This window comes from Trachemys scripta, chromosome 5, assembly GCF_013100865.1.
Source record: "Trachemys scripta elegans isolate TJP31775 chromosome 5, CAS_Tse_1.0, whole genome shotgun sequence".
Classification (NCBI taxonomy): domain Eukaryota; kingdom Metazoa; phylum Chordata; order Testudines; family Emydidae; genus Trachemys; species Trachemys scripta.
The window spans coordinates 33,915,173-33,935,116 of record NC_048302.1 but is presented as its reverse complement, the minus strand read 5'-3'; the positions used below and the strand labels follow the sequence as shown (position 1 = coordinate 33,935,116).

At 37.1% G+C, this 19,944-nt stretch overlaps 1 protein-coding gene across 1 annotated transcript in view; it reads left to right on the top strand.

The window, feature by feature from the left end:
• The window catches only part of ZGRF1 (zinc finger GRF-type containing 1), a 48,461-nt gene that overhangs the window by 15,532 nt on the left and 12,985 nt on the right, over positions 1–19,944 (top strand). Inside the window, exons 8-21 of the mRNA XM_034771260.1 lie at positions 394–483; positions 902–1,087; positions 1,844–1,949; positions 2,036–2,118; positions 2,336–2,489; positions 3,480–4,156; positions 6,188–6,326; positions 7,072–7,256; positions 7,993–8,180; positions 10,212–10,351; positions 12,743–12,889; positions 15,549–15,663; positions 16,944–17,200; positions 18,467–18,626. Coding sequence (XP_034627151.1) covers positions 394–483; positions 902–1,087; positions 1,844–1,949; positions 2,036–2,118; positions 2,336–2,489; positions 3,480–4,156; positions 6,188–6,326; positions 7,072–7,256; positions 7,993–8,180; positions 10,212–10,351; positions 12,743–12,889; positions 15,549–15,663; positions 16,944–17,200; positions 18,467–18,626 — 2,627 coding nt within the window. The remainder of the gene's footprint in view (positions 1–393; positions 484–901; positions 1,088–1,843; positions 1,950–2,035; positions 2,119–2,335; positions 2,490–3,479; positions 4,157–6,187; positions 6,327–7,071; positions 7,257–7,992; positions 8,181–10,211; positions 10,352–12,742; positions 12,890–15,548; positions 15,664–16,943; positions 17,201–18,466; positions 18,627–19,944) is intronic.

Here is a 19,944-nt window from a genome sequence, read left to right as displayed (position 1 = left end):
ATGTTATCTAGTACTGTTATTAGCCCTTTGCTTTAACCCTCAAGAATTAAAATTTATCATGTTCTTCCAACTGACAGAAATAGGTGTCTTTCTAAGCACATTCTTCTGTTTCTCCCCATAGAAGTTGTGTACTACAGTTAGCCAACAGTGGGGTCACAAGTTTTCTGGCTTCCAAACAGTGGACATGATTTACAGTATTCTCCAGTGTATAGACATATTAGCTGCCAGAAAAATCTTGAGATCTATACCCAGGTTAAATGTTAAATTCATAACTTTTTCCATGAAGCAAGTTTTGACTTCAAGCCAGAATAGGTCCTCCTCTGCAAAAGTGACTATGTACAGAATAACCAATCGCACTATCTGACCAATTTGCTCTTGGTGCTTTGTATCCAGCAATCTTCCATGAACAACGAAGTAGAGAAATCTGTTGCTGCTCTCCTAGCTGTAGTACCAGACCAGGGAATCTTTGACCACCAATCAAAGGTACAGTCTAAGGAGTTCAAGTGCTAACAATGCCTTATTCTTTAAAATTTAAGATAATGGTTCACCATTTTCAACAGAATGCTGAGTAAAGTTCCAATCTTAAATAGTTAAACATTTATCTTAAGCTTCCTGATTTGTTTGCATTTTAATATATCTTTCGGTATTCAGTTTATTATGGATTGCAAATTCATAGTTCAGTAAATGAAAGAAGAATGTCACAATTTTCTGTTGAATTAAAGATGTGGAAAATAGTTTGTGCTGAGTTGCAGAGATACAAGTTAATGCTTGCCCTATACAGTATTGTAAGAGCAAACCAATTGTGTTTTTTTCCTTTATATTTACAGATAATCTGTTTCAGATTATAGATTGTTGCTAAACAGTTTTTGCTTTCTTTTAATAATCACAATATGTTGTATAGCCAGTTGAATTTCAAGGGCACCAGGTACAAGGATCAGCCGCTAGTGAGTTAGTGATGAGACCTCCCTACTCACAGCTAGGATGGAATCAATACCCAGATACGGTTGAGCACGAAAGCCTCACAACAGACAATTATTTATTGTCACCCCAGTTATCAAGCAGTTCTGTCGTGACTAGCTCAATACAGGTAAGATGAGGTTTGTTCTAGTTGCCTTTCCTTAGTCTAATCAAAGAAAACATCATGTGAAGATAACATTTAGGAGGAGAATTAGCTATTAAAACCAGCATAAATATATCAAAATCACTAAGAACTAAAAAAGTTAGTTTGTGTTCACAAAGTTTGCTTGAGAGTGATAATTAATGAGTAATGATCCTAGAAATCTTTACTTTGCTGGAGGCCTTGTTCATATGAGTAAGAGTTTATAAGACTGAATTTCTAATTTTATTCTAATCAATGTCTCTGATCAGTGAAACACACACATTTGTACATGGGGTATTAAATTGAATACCTTCCTCCCAGAGGAACCAACCAAGGCCTTTTACAATTACTCATTTGGGGGGGGGATCAGGAGTGTAACGTTCTATTCTGATCTGTTCTTGACAGTGGCATCTGTAACTGCCCAGTCCTGTTACAATATATGAGTCCTGAATCAAGGAGAAGAAAAAAATCTGTCTGGATCATATTGTCCTGACTTAAATATTTGGTCTCAGATTCCTGGAATATTGTGCCATTCTTTTCTCCAGAACAGTGTCCCTTACAGTACTGAAGAAACTGGAGGAAAGCCGTTTATATGTCTTATTTCCAGAACTGCAACATTGGTAGTGCAAGATATTTTGTTTGATTGAAAGTTTTTGATTGGAAATGAGGTCTTCCCATTTAAAATGAAAATTTTGAAAGATGAATAATATTTTATCAGCTTTATAAAATTAGTTTTTTCTGAAGTCCCCAGGCTCAAGAAGTCTTACAGAAGATGATCTGAACTTTATTACAGAAGATAATTTTCAAAAGAAATGTGACTTTATTGAAGACCCAATCCCCAGTGTATCTCGTAAGTAAATGTGAAGTAATAATGACTGACCCCCAGAATGATTATTCTGTCTGAATGTTGTCTGTCTTTCTTTTTTTTTTTCCCAGCAGCACTATTGAATTTTACATCATCTTCTCATTTAGATTTTAATTTGGGACTGACACAGTGGACTTCCTGGGAGCCCAACAAGGTGTGAATAGTCTGTTTATTTTAGGTCTCTTTTCCTATAATGGTCATAATAGTAGTATCTGATATCCATATTATATTTTGTTAGATGCCTCTCCTCAAAGTTTTGGAGGAAGAGTTTCAGGTAGTTGTAAACAATGTTTTGAGTATGATTGTTTTTTACTATCTCATGTTTGTTTCTCTTCCTAACTTGGCTTTACAAATTGCTTCCTTGCATGTAGGTGTTCTCATCAGTGCAGCAGTTTCCTTTGTTGAATTCTGATTCTATGTCCCCAACTCCAAGGAGTGAAGAAAATAGGATAGACATACAAGAACAAAAGTCCCTGACATCCAGATGTTTACCAAGTGATAAAGATAATTCAACATACTTTTTCAGTGAGAAAAATATTCTTTATAATTACAAGTTATGCTACTTTTGCCTGCAGAGCTCTGAAGTTCTGTGACACAATAAGTTCCATTGCATAAACCTGCTACTGTACACTTGGGTCTAGATCCTGAAATGTTCTGAGTGCTTCCTGGCAAATGCCAATCTCCGTCAACACTCATTTGTTTCAGGTCTCATAGATAGATAGATATAGATATGTTTGTGTAAAGTTGTAAATAGCAATTAGCTAAAATATCTTGCTGGCCTGAGTAAGTTAATTAGAGCCATGTTGTACTCTGTTTATTTCTGAAATAGTATTTCCTCCAGTAAGAAACTTTGCAACAAATCAAATGCCTTTTATTAGAAGGCATTAAAAAAGAACTGAAAGCCAAGCTTTCACCCTTAGTGCAGTCATTTTTTTTATTTGCCTGCTTTTACATTTTCTTCCATTGAACCTACTTTTAGTGACTGTGTTAACACTTGGGCTATTATTTTTCTCATACTGAATTTGGGCAAAAGAATTCTTGTAATTCCAGAAGCTTATTTTTTACATGGGACAATAGTAACTTTGTGGTATTGTTTTATTTCTTGCAACTGTTAAAGCTGAAATCTATAATGTTTTTGAAAGCACGCTGCTGACCTAGCCCTTCGTTCCAAATATTTACTAATAACTGCAATAGTAGAGGCTATACTGCTAGAGTACTGAAACAATTTTTAGAGAATATAGGTCTTAAATGCAACTCTTCTAAATTTTTATTTGAAAATAGGAATTTAAATTATATAAGAATCACATTTGAAATGACTATTTAAGTGCTGGTATTTAGTTTGGTACTCTTCAGGGCACACCAGCACGAGGGGCTTGCTGCTTAGGAGGACAGACATGATAAACTCAAGATGCATGAGGAAGTTGTAATATTTCGCTTATTCTGTGTGACTTTAAAATTAATATAGTGTCTGAAGGATTGGTGCAGCAGGTTGCTAAAGACATATTTGCCTTATAGGAATAGAAGAGTCCTCCTGTTTAGGAGATGGCAACCTCTCAAGACTCCCGTCCACACTTAGAACAAGAACGCCACTTATCACTGTTCCTGCCACTGAGGAGATTCCTGACTCAGAAGTTTATTATTCAGGTGTAATTGACTGTGAGGAAGTCCAGCAATCCCTTGGCTCTCCAACAGTCAACTTTTATGACAAGTCAGGAGAATTTCCTGTCTGTGCTTTTGGGCCTGAAGACAGGAAGTATGAAACCTCTGTGCCTGTAGAGTGCTTGGAAGAAAGACAAGGGGAGTTTATACAGCCAATGTTTTCTAATGCTACTTCACAAAACAGACAAAGCAAGTGGCTGAAATATCAAAACACAGCTCAATGTGATTTGATAACTCAAAACAGAGGTGATGTGAAAATGACTGATTACTTCTGTGCTGAGAATGTCTTTGGAATGCCACATGCTGACACTGGAGAGAGTCAGAGTGATGCCATGAATAAAAGCCTTCCAAACTCTGTGCATCTGCAAATGATAAAAGGCATACTTGGTAAACACAGCAGAAATTTTAGCAGCCAAGATTCTGTTTCAGAAGGGAAGATACTTTCTCTGCACTTAAACCAGATTCCTATTGCTGAAGAAGCACAAAAGGTGTTAGGTCAGCTGACTCACCGTGGTGTAATAGGAGGCACCCAGGTGCGTAACTATTCAAGCAGACTGTGTACACTTACTACATGTTTGCCCCACCGACAATGCATGTCTGGCTGTACTATCCGGAGCAGGTCTTGTCAAAAACATCCTTGCAAAATAGTCATGAAAATTCACCATTTCAGGCACACACACAAAAAAAAACCACCTACTTATCCACACTTTTGATGAAGAAAAGATCAATGACATGTTACTTATGTTTAAAAAAGTCCTAACATGTAAAAATTTGCAAGGCTGAATGGTGTGATATATTTATTGTTTATAGAAAAACACTTTACTGAGCATTCTAACTGCATTTGTCTGATCTCCTTTGGGATATTACAGCTAAATATTGAACTATTTCCTATATTTTTAGTTGCTGCACAAAGACAGTTTATGGTACAAACATTTTTATTCTGATAACTGTTTTATGACTAATTCCTGGTTCACCACTGCCAGATATGGATTTGTACGCTCTGAATTTTGATGCCAGGGAGATGACAAGAAGCCATTTGTGGTGTTATGGTCTTGTCCAGAATTTGCAAGGCCACTTTCAAAAATTGGTTATTCTGATTGAAAACACATTTGTAGCACACACACATCAGGTGGAAATAGATGATTCTATAGGCAAATGATATTTAGCTGTGCCTGAACATATGACTTTTGCACAGAGAAGACTTATAGCTGCATTTCAGGTGGTCTTTATGAAAATTGCTTCCAAATTTTCTAGGTTTTGTTTCCCTTCAAATTTATATATACATTCATGTTTTCCTCAGAGAAAAGAGCCATTTTTAGTTTGTTGGTTAAAAAAGTTAATGTTTTGAGGGGGGGAAATTAACTTGATAGACTATAATGGCTGATTTCATGCTTTTGCAATCTTTAGTGACAGTCAACTTAAAAAAAGTCACACTTCACCTACTACTTTAGTAAGTGACAGCTAAGGTCACTACAAATGTAAGATTCCATCTGTTTAAAACAATGTTTGTGTACTTTATCTACATGATATTGTCAAATGCACAGTAAGTTTCATAGTTCCCCTGTATAATTAGTCATTTTCTTCCTGCCTTTGACACAGCAGTGGCAGAGGAAGGGAGGAACACTGGGGAAGATAGGAAAATGTGAAAGATAAAAATCAATTAATTTTTTGTCATTTAAAGTTAACAGTATTCCTTTAAGTCAATATTTTGTATTTATAGCTTGAGGATTATGGTTATTCATATAGACTGCTCACACAAATTAGAATATTAAGGCTTGAAAAGTGTTATTTCAAAATGAAGTAGTTAATTTTCTAAGTTATCTCATCCATTTTAGCATTAAAAGCAAACCAATTATGAGTCGTACGTATAATAAACTAAGAGCTTCTTGAGAAATACAAATAGAGATGTTGGAGTTCGGAACACAAAGCAATGTCCAAAACAGGTGAAAAGTGGATTGAATTGGGGAGGAGGGGGACCAAAAACAAAAGTCTTACAATTTACAAATCAAGAAAATAGATATTTGAGAATTGGGTGAAAATATTTGTTTCCAGGCACAAACCTGGCAGGCCATATTTTAGCCCCCAGATAATAAGGTATATACACAATGAAATGCCGACAAGTCTTCTGAACTGTAGAAGTGAAACTAGTTTTGCTACAGTGCAGAAATGGTACTAATCATGGATTGGGTGGAATTCATCTATGTGCTAAGAACTGCACCATGCCTATGCCTCACTTCCACTAAAGCTCTCAAAATAGTGCTTAGATTGTGCATAGACTTTGTGCAGGCCCTCAGTACAGGGGTGAATTTCACTTTGTTTAGCATACTGGAAGTGAATATGGTATTACTGTATAAAGTGCTGTCCAAAGGCCCAGTACTGCAAACTTGTATGTACTTATCCTTACACACGTGGGTAGTCCCACTGAAGTGAATCAGATTGCTTTTCTTTTGCATATCAGTTAGGAATCAAAATTCCTCCTATTCAGGATTACTTATTTTATAAAAATAATAAGGGGGATCAGGGTTTGGCAAGGCTTTTTAATGCCTTCTTTTGTTACTTTGCAGGACATATCTATCTCTGAGCTGTCTTTTCCCAGTGGGGATAAAGTAAAATGTACTAATCTTCCTAAAAGGCAGACATATATACCTACTGTGTTTCAATCTTATGTTCATTACAAGCAGATCTTTACAGCTGCTTTGACAGGTATGGCTGACATCTGTTGAAAACTATAATAAATAAAAAAAATCACAACCTATTAATTTATTTCTAAAGTTTCACAAAGTGAAGCAGTGGTATCCATGTTATATTAGATTTGTATCTGTTTTGGCACCTGACTGGTTCTCCTGCCCACACACCTTAATTCTGACATATACTTTGTTATGGTTGAGAATATTAGGCTCCTCTGCCTATTCACTCCTTGACCATTTATTTAAAGAACGTCATGTGCCATGTAGTAATATATGTAGCTTTGCTCGAAGTACTGCATTTTCATGGCGGGGAACAGTAACTTCTGATTTGACTGTATCTTAGTTACTCTGACAACAGTGGGTTCAAACTGATTGCTATTTGTAATCCAATTTTTCAAAAACGGACTGAGGGCAAAATTCACCTCTGTGCTGTTGTCTAGCCCAAAATCCACACACCATTTAAGTCCCACATCAAAATTTGTACCTAACTTTTTTCAAGTGCAATCATTTTAATATGCAAATCCTTCAGTTTACACGCCTAAATGGGACTTGTGGAAATAAGGTAGTTGTAACTAAATTTCTGAATTGTTCACACTCAGAAGATGGTGTCATATTTAGAGGTCAGGTTTACATCTTTGAAAAATTGGCCTTCTAGATTTGAGGTTGATAGTAATAAATTCAGATGCATTTGTTTACTTTATTATGTACACAAGTATTATTTGAAGGTAATCTTAATTCCCTCCTCTCTTTTTTATATAAAGAGCAATTAAACATATTGCTTTTTGAGCTGTCACAAAGGCTACACAAGGCTCTTTCCAAAGTGAACACATCATTTTGCAAGTCAGTGAAAGATGGGCAAGAAGAAAGTAAGGAAAACTGTGTTCCACTCTGCAATCACAAGCATCCAGCAAAGCTTGTTATGGTTAAAAAAGAAGGTCAAAATAAGGTGCTGTTTGTTTCTTTTTTATGGTACTTAGATTATATTCTATTAACATTTACAAATTAAAATGGATTATTATATTGTGAAGATCAGTGTTAGTATCAATTCGATTATTAATACATCTTCATCTATAAACATTTTATTTACACACATATATAGTTAACTTGAGACTTGAGTTTCTAAATCTATAAATTTGCTAAATATCGGAGTCTGTGGATAATGATGAAAGACAGTTAGTACACAGTTACATAAGAACAGGCATACTGGGTCAGACCAAAGGTCCATCCAGCCCAGTATCCTCTCTACCGACAGTGACCAGTGCCAGGTGTCCCAGAGGGAGTGAACCTAACAGGTAATGATCAAGTGATCTCTCTCCTGCCATCTATCTCCACCCTCTGACAAACAGAGGTAGGGACACCATTCCTTACCCATCCTGGCTAATAGCCATTAATGGACTTAACACCTCCATGAATTTATCTAGTTCTCTTTTAAACCCTGTTATAGTCCTAGCTTTCACAACCTCCTCAGGCAAGGAGTTCCAAAGGTTGAATGTGCACTGTGTGAAGAAAAACTACAGAAATGAGTGATTCTGGGAAGCTGCTTGGTTTTCCAGCAGGTTTATGGAGCATACTGAAAAAGCAGATTTGTTCTCTTATTTGAATAGCATCCAATATGGGCCAGCAAATTTACAGATTGATTTGCATTTTCAAAATAAAATGTTAATGGTTTATCTTTGTTCTAGGGTCGCCTTTTTTATACCTGTGATGCCCCAAAAACTGACCAGTGTAAATTTTTCAAGTGGATAGAAGAAGTAAACCCAGAACAGCTAAAATCCAGACACAGTCTAGTGCTTCATGATATAAAAAGTATTGGTGCTTACCTCAGATGTCAAAAGATTTCAATCTATGAGGAATGCCAGCTTTTGGTGAGGTATAGTGGAATACGAAATATACTTCATACGGCACTATGAGAGTTAACATTTGTAAATACCCAGGTATAAATGTTCTGCTGCTATAATTCCACTGAGGTTAATGGGATTACACCAGCAGAGAATCTGGCCCACGTTCACCATCTTTTCTAATGAAGTAATGATTCTGTGGGGAAATCTGAAGAAGTTCAGTCTGAGAAAGAGATACAGCAGTGGCATTTCAGGACTTTGATTTCTTCATCAGTCTTGTGAAAACGTTATTGTGTACCAGCAATTTGATCAATCATTTAAGCCCCTTCTGAGGCTAGGTCTACACTACCCGCCTGAATCGGCGGGTAGAAATCGACCTCTCGGGGATCGATTTATCGCTTCCCATTGGGACGTGACAATCGATCCCCGAATCGACGCTCTTACTCCACCAGTGGAGGTGGGAGTAAGCGCCGTCGACGGGAAGCCGCAGAGGTCGATTTTGCCGCCGTCCCTACAGCGGGGTAAGTCGGCTGCGATACGTCGAATTTGCGTATCTTAAATCGACACCCCTCCCCCCCCCGTAGTGAAGACCTGCCCTGATTGTCGTTTGTTACCATTTGTGTAACTTTTCCCATAAATACATTCTGTTGGGGAAGCTTTAACAAAATCTACTCAGTAAAGCCAAATTGGAAATGTTCTTTGGTAAGCATGCTTGCCAGTCAGTTTCTCCAGAATTTAAGCTTACATCTTTGGGGGCTGTGGTGGATAATCAGCTGAACAGAGCTCCTATGTGATGCTGTGGCCAGAAGAACTGCTTCAAGGATGCATAAACAGGGGAGCTTGAGTAGAAGTAGAGAGGTAGCAAAGAAAAACTTCTGAATGTGAACATGAATCTACAACAAAGGGTGACAATAAAGGTGTGAATTGCCTGAATCCCAGATCTTGGTCCTAACAGTGGGATTTTAATGGGGGAAGTAAAATTCTACCTCAGTGTATTGCATTTTATATTTAACAGCTCTGCTACAAGTGCTCTCTCCATTAAAGTGATTAAAATGGGATATATCACTAGCCAGCAAATTGCTGCAGCCTCTTCACCAGATAATAATTTCCAGTGTTGTCTGGGTGACTAATAGTGGTATATTGAGCTTTTCATTTTCAGAACAGGTTCACTGTGGCCCAGCTTGGTAGTAACTAAAAGTCATTACCATTTGAAGCTTCACCTGGGCATTTGCCAATGGTGAATGTGAAAGGTTCCCTAACAAGTTGTGGGGGTCTAAGCCATCAATTTCTGCAGACCTCAAGCTGTCAATTTTAAAAATAAACAAAAACCAACCCAAATCTAGTCCTCCTGGCTTTGGAGATTACCTTCAGTTAACATCAGGAAGTTTAAAATGACTCCATGGTGTTTTCTGAGTCAGCAGACAGCCAACACTAGTGCTTTCACAGCAGGAAACCCTGCAGGCAATTGTCAAAGTTTCATGCTGCTGAAATTTATGGGCAGCAGCAGAGGCAGCTGCCCAAGAAGTTCGTGGTTACTCTATAGGTAAAATGTATAGGTTTGATAATGGATAGAAAATTAGTAAGGATAGTCTTGAAACAAACCATTTAAAGTGAAAAATATTTTCCATTTTTGTAGAAATTGCAAATTGTTTAAAGTTTTCCAAACAGCTCTAAAAATTAGGCTTAATATGTCATGCGTGCCTTGCTACTGAAGTCGTATAGCAAAGGAAAACAAATTTAACACTAAACATTTGTGTTCTTAAAGTTAATGCTTTCACATTCAGCTACGCAACTAATAGGAAAGGGGAAAATGTTACATTCCCATTTCTTGCCTGGTTAAGTAGGTGGGAAGGTAAGAAATATCAATGAAGTATTTCTTACTAGGTATAAATGTTTCATAAACTCTTCAAAGGAGAGAAAAGACTGCAAAAATCATTAAAATCTTTTAATATTTTTGCTGTTATTTGACAAGACTGATTTGTATGGTGAAGAAGAAATCTGCCAGATTTTCGCTTAGATTATATACTGAATCTTGAAGTAATATGATTTTTTTTAAAAAACAGAAGAGCCTTTGATGTTCAAAGAAAACATTGTAGTAAGCTAAAGAAATTGATGATTGCAAATGCCCAATTTGATGGGGATTCTAAAAGCAAGTTATATCTTAAATTGAGCAGAAAGGAATACTCCTCTATGTACAGCAAAGGTAAGTGAATCTGAGTATCTCAGTGTCAGGTCTAATACAGGTTCCTGTATTGTCTCTAAAGTGGTATTCTAAAGCATTTACCACAGCAGAGAAAAACCTCAAATCCATCAGTCCTGACAAGCAATGAAGCTTAGTTCTGATTTTAGAAAGGTAGCTAGATGTATTGTTAAGTTGGTTTTCAATGTTCATGATTACAAAAGCAAAAACTATGTTCAGAAAAATAGAAAGTGAATGTTGTACAAAGTAAAAGTATTTAATATAAGCTTATGTGATTTTGCAGAATTTATGGTCTACAGACGTGCCACCTTGGGCTGTGATTTTGTTAGCTTGCTAAATCTACGTAGAGTCAGGAATAGTCGCTATTTGAATGGGGAGCCTTTAAGAAAAGCTCAGGTCATAGAAATTAGTGTAGGTTATTCAATAGGTGTCGCTCTTCTCTCTGAATTGGTTCAGACCTAGTGACCCATTGCCACGTTAGGGATTAGTGTTCTGCTAGAGGAACTGCCTTTCAATGTAAGCATATATAAAAAATAATCTCAAGGTTGTTGACCACTATAGTCATTGAAAAACAACAAAGAGTCCTGTGGCACCTTATAGACTAACAGATGTATTGGAGCATAAACTTTCGTGGGTGAATACATGCATCTGACGAAGTGGGTATTCACCCACGAAAGCTTGTGCTCTAATATATCTGTTAGTCTATAAGGTGCCACAAGACTCTTTGTTGCTTTTTAATGACCACAGTGGTCAACAACCTTGGATTGTTATATATATATATATATAAAGTATGGATCTGTAAAAAGCGACAAACACGGCTACCCCTCTGATCTGATACTTGTGGTCATTAAAGAACTTTTCACAAGGTCAAGGAAGTTGTCTGCCCTGCTGCTACAATCATATTGCATTTTTGATAATTACATCCTGCCTACCTAAAGTTCTCTGCAGTTTCATTTGGCAAAGGTATTTTTCACTTCTTGACTTAAATTATTTAGTGTTGTAGTCCCCTGTTTGACAACTATTGCATTCCATAGAAGTGGGCTGCACTTCAGTAGTAGATGAGGTGATTCTCATATCTACATAACTTATGCACTTTGAGATTTTTCTAATTGAAAGGCAGAATATAACTCTATAGGACAAATCTTCAGAAGTGTACATGCACATTTGCCTCTGCGCATACTAGGTACATCAGTACTCTGAAGTGTACTCAGAAGTCAGGGTTTGCATTTACAGATACTGAAATTCTGTGTGGACAAGCCTCTTACTTGCATACATTGAAGTACTTGTGTGCCAGAACTCTCTGTGGGCAACTGTGTGTTTATGCCTGCACAGTTCAGAAAACTTGACTTTTAACACAATTCATAATCCCCCTTTCTATGTTCTCCATTATATGGCAAATTGAGAATGTAATTACATTTTAATCTCATAGTATATGGCAAAGAATTTATAGAGCTTTTGCAGGCTTCTGCCTGCGTCACTCTTTTCTGCCAGCATAGTTCCCTTTAAGGGAACAGAGGAAAATATTTGTCTACTGTACAAAATGAAGGACCAGATTTTGACAACCTAAACCATGATGAGTAGCACCTTACTTACCAAGTGGTGCCTTAGACTTCATTGGGACTACTTGAGGACTAAAGTATTATCCAACATGACTAAGGCTATGTATACACCGACACTTTCATCGTTAAAACTTTTGTCTCTCAGAGGTGTGACGAAAGTTTTAATGACAAAAAGCACCGGTGTGGACAGCGCTTCGTTGGCGGGAGCGACTGCCCCTCATTGGAGGTGGTTTTATTTGGTCACCGGGAGAACTCTTTCCTGCGGACAAAGAGTGGCTGCACAGCATACCTTACAACAGCGCCGCTGCAGCAGCACAGCCGCACCATTGTAAGGTACACCACGTAGACATAGCCTAAGAGTATCAGAATCTAGCGTGAAGAGGATTTTTTGTGTTTAATGTTTTAGTGTTCTTTAGCAAAATAGCTGCTAAGTATAATTGTAGTCTGGTTTAGTGGCTGGCAACGATTACTGTTTCTTTTAACAATTTGTCTGAAATCCAAATAGTGTGAAAAGCATTAAAAAACAAAACAAAAACAAACACTTTAGATTAGTCAGAAGTCACTTGATACCATAGGGAAGAACCTTTAGTACATTTGTTGTGTGCTTACTGTAATTCATGGCAAGTAAAGAAAGTATTAAGAAGCTTGTGAATGATCTGATTACTCCCTTTCAAAGGACTGTACCAACAAATCTTTTGAATTTTGTACTATCTTTCCCCTCTTTATTTTAAAGAGTATTAATGGCTTAATTTGCAAAATAAGGCATGTTGAGTATTTTTAAAAGCCTGCAATAGCAGAAACTTAAGTGAAATAAATTGATCTATTGTTTTGACAGATGACCTTTGGGTTGTTTCAAAGACTCTGTTCTTTGAATCCCTGGACACTTTCATTGCATGTAGTGCTTTCTTTGGACCATCATCTAGCAATGAAGTTGAATTATTGCCTCTGAAAGGCTATTATCCCTCAAATTGGTGCTCAAATAGTAAGTTTTATGCCAAAGAATTGTTTAATACATTAATAGACCAATACTTGTAAGAAATATCTGAGATGGGATGAGGAATGGGGTCACTATTTCTCAAACTTTATTATGAATTATTTTTTGATCATCCAACTGTGCAAAGTATTATTTTCAGGTCAGTCATTTAATCAATTCCTTACTGATTGAGCAGTGAGCAGCTGAAGAAGTTAAGGACCCATAAATAAGGCCCATAAGGCAAAGTGATAGACAGTGACAATCTCACCAGTTACTACTGAGGAAGTATGTCATTAGTGTTTTAAGAACTTGCTAGGTAAAATGTATTTTTACATAATAAAGTTTGGAATTATTTAATCTATTATGTGGCTCAGATGATCTTCCTTCCTGTGTTATATTCCCACATCCTAGTACCTTAAAAATCAAAAATCAAAGGAATGTTCAGAAAAATAAAGTTGGATAAATTTTTAAAGGACTTCTTCAGTTTTGACTTATTTTTGTAAATGTTTCGGAAAGTGAACACTGCCAGTAGAGAGAGAGTTGGAGTTGTTTTGAAATATTTGGCAAATAATAAATGTGTCTGTTTCACAAAAGTAATTTAGTGCCATCTTCCTTTTTTTGTTTTGCTCTTCTCCCCTCCACCCCAGCCTCATTTTAGACCCACTCAGTATCAGTTTGTTATATTTTGTGGTGATATTTTGGAAAGTGATGCTAGAGGGTTTGGAGCATGCCTTGAGCAGAGGGAAGTGGGTGCTAGAACAGAGGAGGTCCTACAGAGAAACCCAAGGAACAGCCAAACATGGGGGAAAGCTTATGTTGAGGATTATGGTTTTTTGCTGCTGGAGTTACAAGTAAGCCAAGGAGGGAGTAAATAGGAACTCTTTAGAGTGCAGTATATGTTCTTTATGGAGCAGGATAGAAGCCTACACCTGTTGACACTATTTTGATACAACTTTAAGAGTTTACACAAATACAGAATTCAGAGTTATGTTTTCAATAGCTTTGTTAACCCACATACACTGCACATACTTTATATACCAAGTTATTAATCTTCAGTCTATTAAATGAGTAAGAAAGATCACTGTATATATGTGCAATGTGGCCAAGCTAATATTTCTATCCTAGCCAGGCACCCAAAATTCAGTGGGAGTTTTGCCCTGAGTGAGAACCACCGATTGGGCCCTTAACTCTTCCTATCTCTGACTATTGTGTCTAGCTTTGCAATTTTAATGTTTTCGTATAAGGTTTCACATTTATTCATTTTTCTTTTAGATTTTAAAATGAGGGGAAAAAAACACCTATCTGAGCCCTTGAAGTAGGGCTATTTCATACTACTATGGTTAATTACAAAGCTGAAAACCCTAATGGAGATGTTAAACTAAACATGTCTAAAGAGACTTCTAAATAGCTTAGAATGTTATTGTAAGACACTAGATTTAAAAAACAAATTTTTCTTCATTGAGGTCTAGCTACATAAACTTGAAATGTTAAGGTTTAGCTATTTTTGTATTATCCATATCCAACAAAGTTTACATTTTCCCATAATAAAAAGTAGTTCTTCCTCCCCATTTGGTTAATTCAGAAAAGCCTAATGAAATTTGCTAGTTCTTAAATAGTTATGAGCTGAAACCAAGAACAAAATGTTTTTCCCATCATTTTTAAGACTGCAGAAAGACTAAAGTGAAAATAGGTGTTGTGACTTTAATTGCAACATTCATTACTGCAGGAAAATGGAACAACTTTTAGGACTTGTGTGGGCTACTGTTGGAAGATGCTTAAATGTGAACTTCTTTGTTTTTGATATCTTCTCATCATTTTATTATAGTTTTCGTTGGGTAAAGTTTTTCATTGCGTAGTTTGTAAAATACACCTCAGATTGAGTCTACACTAGTAAGCTATGCACTAAAAATAATCTGCAGACTAATGATATGTCTACACTGCAATTAGACACAGTAGCTGGCTCATACCAGTTGACTCGAGCTAAGGAGTTGTTTAATTGCAGTTTAGAGGTTCAGACTTGGCTGGGACCCTCCCACCTTGCAGGGCCTAGAGTCTGGGTTCCAGTCTGAGCCCAAACATCTACACTGCAGTTGGACAGCTGCTTAGTCTGAGCCCCATGAGTATGAGTCATCTGGCACAGGCCAGCTGCAGGTGTCTAATTGTGGTATAGACATACCCTGAGTTTAATTATTCTGCACAAACACTGCCACCACATGCTAAAAAGAATGAGCTATTTAGCTGATCAAAGACTGCTGTCTATGCATTGTAATTCATGCTATGAAAAATAACTCCACCTATAAGACATTTTTGCAAAATGGAAATTAAGCTAGTCTATTGATGAATAATGAACTTTTTAAAAGTTAATCTCCTAAACTCCATAGCCAATGAAATAGTTTCCTTAAAATATTAGAGGAAATGCTGAGATTTTGAATCTAGGTTTCCATCCTTGAAGGATTTTCATGCCAGAGCTAGAAATCCCTCAAAATAATGGGCTTAAAGGAAATTCTCATTGATCTTTTGCTCTAGAATCATAGGTTAGACATTGTAAAGTAATCAGTTTGGCTTCTATTACAGCAGGGAAAGTTATTTACGCAGCATTAGAAATGAATTACTAGACTGTTTTTCTGTGGCTGATTACACTTTGTAACTTCCTTTGTAATCTTTCCAGTGATTGTTCATGCCTTGCTGGTTTGTAACGCTAGCACTGAGCTCACAACTTTGAGAAATATGCTGGAGTACTTCAATCCAGCTACTGTACCACTAATGAAGTACCTACTAAAAATGCAAGTATAAGTAACCACTGTGCGTGCACACTGTCTCATGTGTGTTTTATAAGTGAATAGATGCAAAAGGAACAAACAAGCTTTAATTTGTGTTTTCTGGACAAAAAGTAGGTATGAAAAAAAAGCTGGAAAATGTGGCACTATAAATCATGTATAGTTGCACCTAATGTCACACTTCAGTTTTCATTAATTTATGATGCAAGTAATTCCTTGCTTAAATTTCATTCAAGGAGTTGAAGAATTTGTTTAGATTTACATTCACCTGTGCCCCCAGTCTTTATAACTTGGAGATTAATATTAGACTTCTAATGATCACTGGGTTATGAAACTTTATAATACAAGTTTAATGTCAAAGTCAGTAACCATACTAATTTAATGGAAACAACCTTTATATTTCGTTAATGAATTTTCCAGTATTTCCTCCCTACATTTGTAACATAGGAACAAATTCATGCCAAGGAGTTCTGAGTAGTCACAAGGTAGTTTGTTCAGTGTATAAGACAATTGCAATGATCTCATTAAAGTTATCATTCACATGTATAATGACTTGTTTAACCATATGGAAATATAGACCACTGATAATAAACTTATAAACCACATGTACAATACAAATGCATAGATATGCAAACTTGTATGCCACAAACTTCAGATAACTCTATCCTTCACTCAAGAGAAGTGTCAGAAAAACATGCAGGACTAAGAAATCACAGGAAGATTAGATAATATTTTCCCTGGTGGGAAAAGAGGCGGGGGGGAAGGGAGAGAAGAGAGCCAATCTAACAGCATAACCCTAAGATTCATGAGGTGGTTTGTATTGATAAGCATACCAGTAACTTTTAAAACTTAGTGAGATTATGTTTAGCAAACAGAAAATCTTTGGCCCAAATAAGCAGTGAGGGTATGGTTTATTAAAAAAAAAAAAAAAAAAGACAGTGGGTTTTTTAAACCAAATTGATATTTAGAATATTTGTAACAGAATATGAAAATATTTGGTAGCCATATAAAGATTTACTATATTTCAAAATAGAAGAAAGTTAAGAAAAATAATGCATGAATTTGGGATAGAATTTAAATATACAGCGATGAAAGTGTACTTTTTTACTTGAAAATCTGTTGAAAGTGTACTTTAGTTTTGACTTGCTGTTCTAAGGGGAGGAAATCAAAGTAATTTTACATGTATGCATGCACACCTAAAATCATGTATTATAAGTTATGTATTGATGCATTTAGTTGAAAATGGTCTGAATTTACTGATCTGTCAACTCTTGTGTTTTTCTTAGGCCTTTCAGAGCCGAACATGCTAACAGAGTCAATAAAAGAAAATTTATTCCGCCAGCGTTAAATACCAAGAGCACAATGATGTGTGGACTTCTCAGTCCAGAAGTAACACTAGGATTGGCCAGAAAGATGATCCAGAGATTCCAGCTAAACACAGATCAAGCTTCAGCACTGATTCAAATAGCTCAGATGGTGGCATTACATGAAAATGATGTACAAATGGAAAAACAGCAGGCCTTCCCTATCACAGTCATACATGGTAAAAAGCAAATAAAAACAGCCCTTATTTTTATTGACTGATCCTTTGAGCCCCTGTACTATACACACAAGCACCCAAAGAGATGCTAGATGACTTGATCTGTTTAAGAATACAAGTTGATGTGATGCTATTGTTAGTGGAATATTCAGGTCTAAATTCTTTAAATCCTGACATAATAGATTGTACAGATATTATAGGTTCCACTCCATTTGGAATACCCTATAGTGAAGGATATCCTCATGCCCAGTTTAATGCTGGTTAATTTCAAACTGAACCAAATGGAAGTTAATGGAAGCCCCTACACATAGAATGTCTTTCTTCTGCTGGTTCGTAAAACTACTGCCCTCTTCTCTTGCAAATCTTTCTTGAAGATCCACTTCTTCCATGAGGCCTACAGGAAACATGTTGATTAAGGCTTTGATTCCACTTCAGGATCAGCAGCACAGTCGCCTGTGCCCTTGCAGCATCCCACTAAGTTCTGTAGGACTCTACGTGAACTCTGGGTTCCATGTTAGCGGATCCAATTGCAGAGTCGGGATTTGTTTCTTTTGCTTATTCATTCTATCAATTTATCTAATATAAAAAGGGCTTTTTGCTCCATCGTGCTATACACTGGCTTTGCTAAATAACCACAGAATCTGCTTGCTGATAGCTTTGTCCTTGATCTTCTATTCTTCCCTACTGTCTTTTTGCCCTGTTACTGCATTGTATCCAAACATAGTTTGTAAACTCCTTAGTTCAGAGATCTTATTTTTAATCTGTATTGGGAGGTACATATCTTAGTCTTGGGTCCTATTAAAATAAACAATATTTATAATAATGTTATCAGTAGTACTTTGGATCAAGCTGCCTATTTTTAAAACTTTGTTATGCTGTCAGCACCTGCATCTGTTTATAATTTATTATTCCATTTGTAGAGTAACTCGTGTCACAGTTCTCTTCTCCTTTCTAAACGTCTGCCTACTGTCCCTTCGGGGCATAATACACACCTTGTGGACAATCACTTTGCATTTGCTTTTGAGGGGATTCCTGCCTTAGCAACTGTCAAGCCTTCTCTTTTTCTAAACATTCCACAAAATTAATGCAAAATGTAGGCCTACGAGATTCCCCACACCTACTGGTTGCTCATGTAGCTGTCTGCTTCCCCAGGAAGTACTGGGAGAAAAATCAAGCCATAATACTTCAAGAACTAATTTCAATAAAAATTAAATGATGTTTCCTTGAAATAATTCATTTGTAACCTTGGATTTTCTCCCAAAATACTAGGTGTTTTTGGAGCTGGAAAGAGCTATTTGCTGTCTGTTGTGGTCTTGTTCCTGGTACAGTTATTTAAAAGCAGTGAAGCAGCTGAAGGCTCAAGACCAACCCCATGGAAACTTCTGATTGCTTCTTCCACTAATGTTGCTGTTGACAGGGTACTTCTTGGGTAAGTAACATTGAATTAAAAAGATTATAGACTCTTTTTGCTACATAGGTAGCAAATGACATTTCTTTTTGTCGTGTGTATGTTTGTTTGTTTGTGTGTGTTTATTATAGTGGCACATTTGCCCTGTTAGACTTAATTGTGTTACTTTTTCCGGTATAAACCCTTTGGGCTAGATTGTGTCCTTCTCTTGTAATAGCTCTTGCTCCTCCCCCTTCTCCATATAGCAGCTCACTTGAGCTCAAGGACTTTATAAGTCCAGCAGTGTTAACTGTGCAAAGCTAAGTTTAAACTAACCTCCAGCAGACTTGGTCAGTCATGGAGGAGAGGCACATTGCACGCACCCTCTTCAGGTGTGGCACAGCAGCCATACCTTATGCTCCCCTGTGCTCAGGGAGCTTCAGGAAGCACTGTGCCTTTATTATTGGCCCAGAGTGGCTAATGGATTGGGAATCTCGAGGCAGTGGGAGTGATGCTGAAAGATGAGAGGTGATTTGGAGATGGGAAAAGCTAGAGTGTAAACAATTCATGGTGAACACTAGGTCAAATGAGTGACCAAATCAGCAGGAAGTGGGAGCAGCAAGAGGCTTTCAGATAAGAGGGTGAGGGGGAAGTCAGTATGAGAATAAAAGTCACTAAGAATAAGACAAGGGGACTGTGGAGAAGGGAAAACCAGCCAGAGTCAAAGGAGAAAGTACCTTAGAAGAATGATTGACTGCAACCCAAAGTAAGGTGGGGAAGTTAGACAACACACTTAAAAGGAAGTGACTGTGTGAGAGAGTGGGGCTGGAAACTATAGAAAGAAAAGAGCAGCAACATCTAGCACACAAAGTGTGTGAGAAGGCAAAGTCACTGCAGGAGAGGGCAGATACGGACACAGGAAAACAGCCAGGTTTTGTGATGACAAACATACATAGGTAGCAGAATATTGAGAGTTTGTCTACCAAGTTAGTGTTCTTGCTAAGTGGAGCAAGTGCTCCTCAGAGGGGAGTAGAAGAGTTGGGAGGAAGAGGGAGAATAGAATCGTTAGGTGGTAGGTGTGAAGACAAGAGGAGAACAAGCAGAAATAAAAGGGGACAGGGTTAAAAAGAAACATCAGCAGCAGGGATGAGTATTAGAAGGAAGTGAGCATGAGTGTAGGATTGAGAGATCAACAAGCGGAGCCAGGATGGGAAGGAAGTTGGAGAGATGAAGGTTTGGTGCAGCTTGTGGGAGCAAGTGATGGGGATGAAAGGAGAGATAAGGAGAAGGCAACAGGACGCAGGTGAGGAGTGCTTTTGGGAGGACTATTATAAAAGTATCAAGCACTGTGAGAAATATA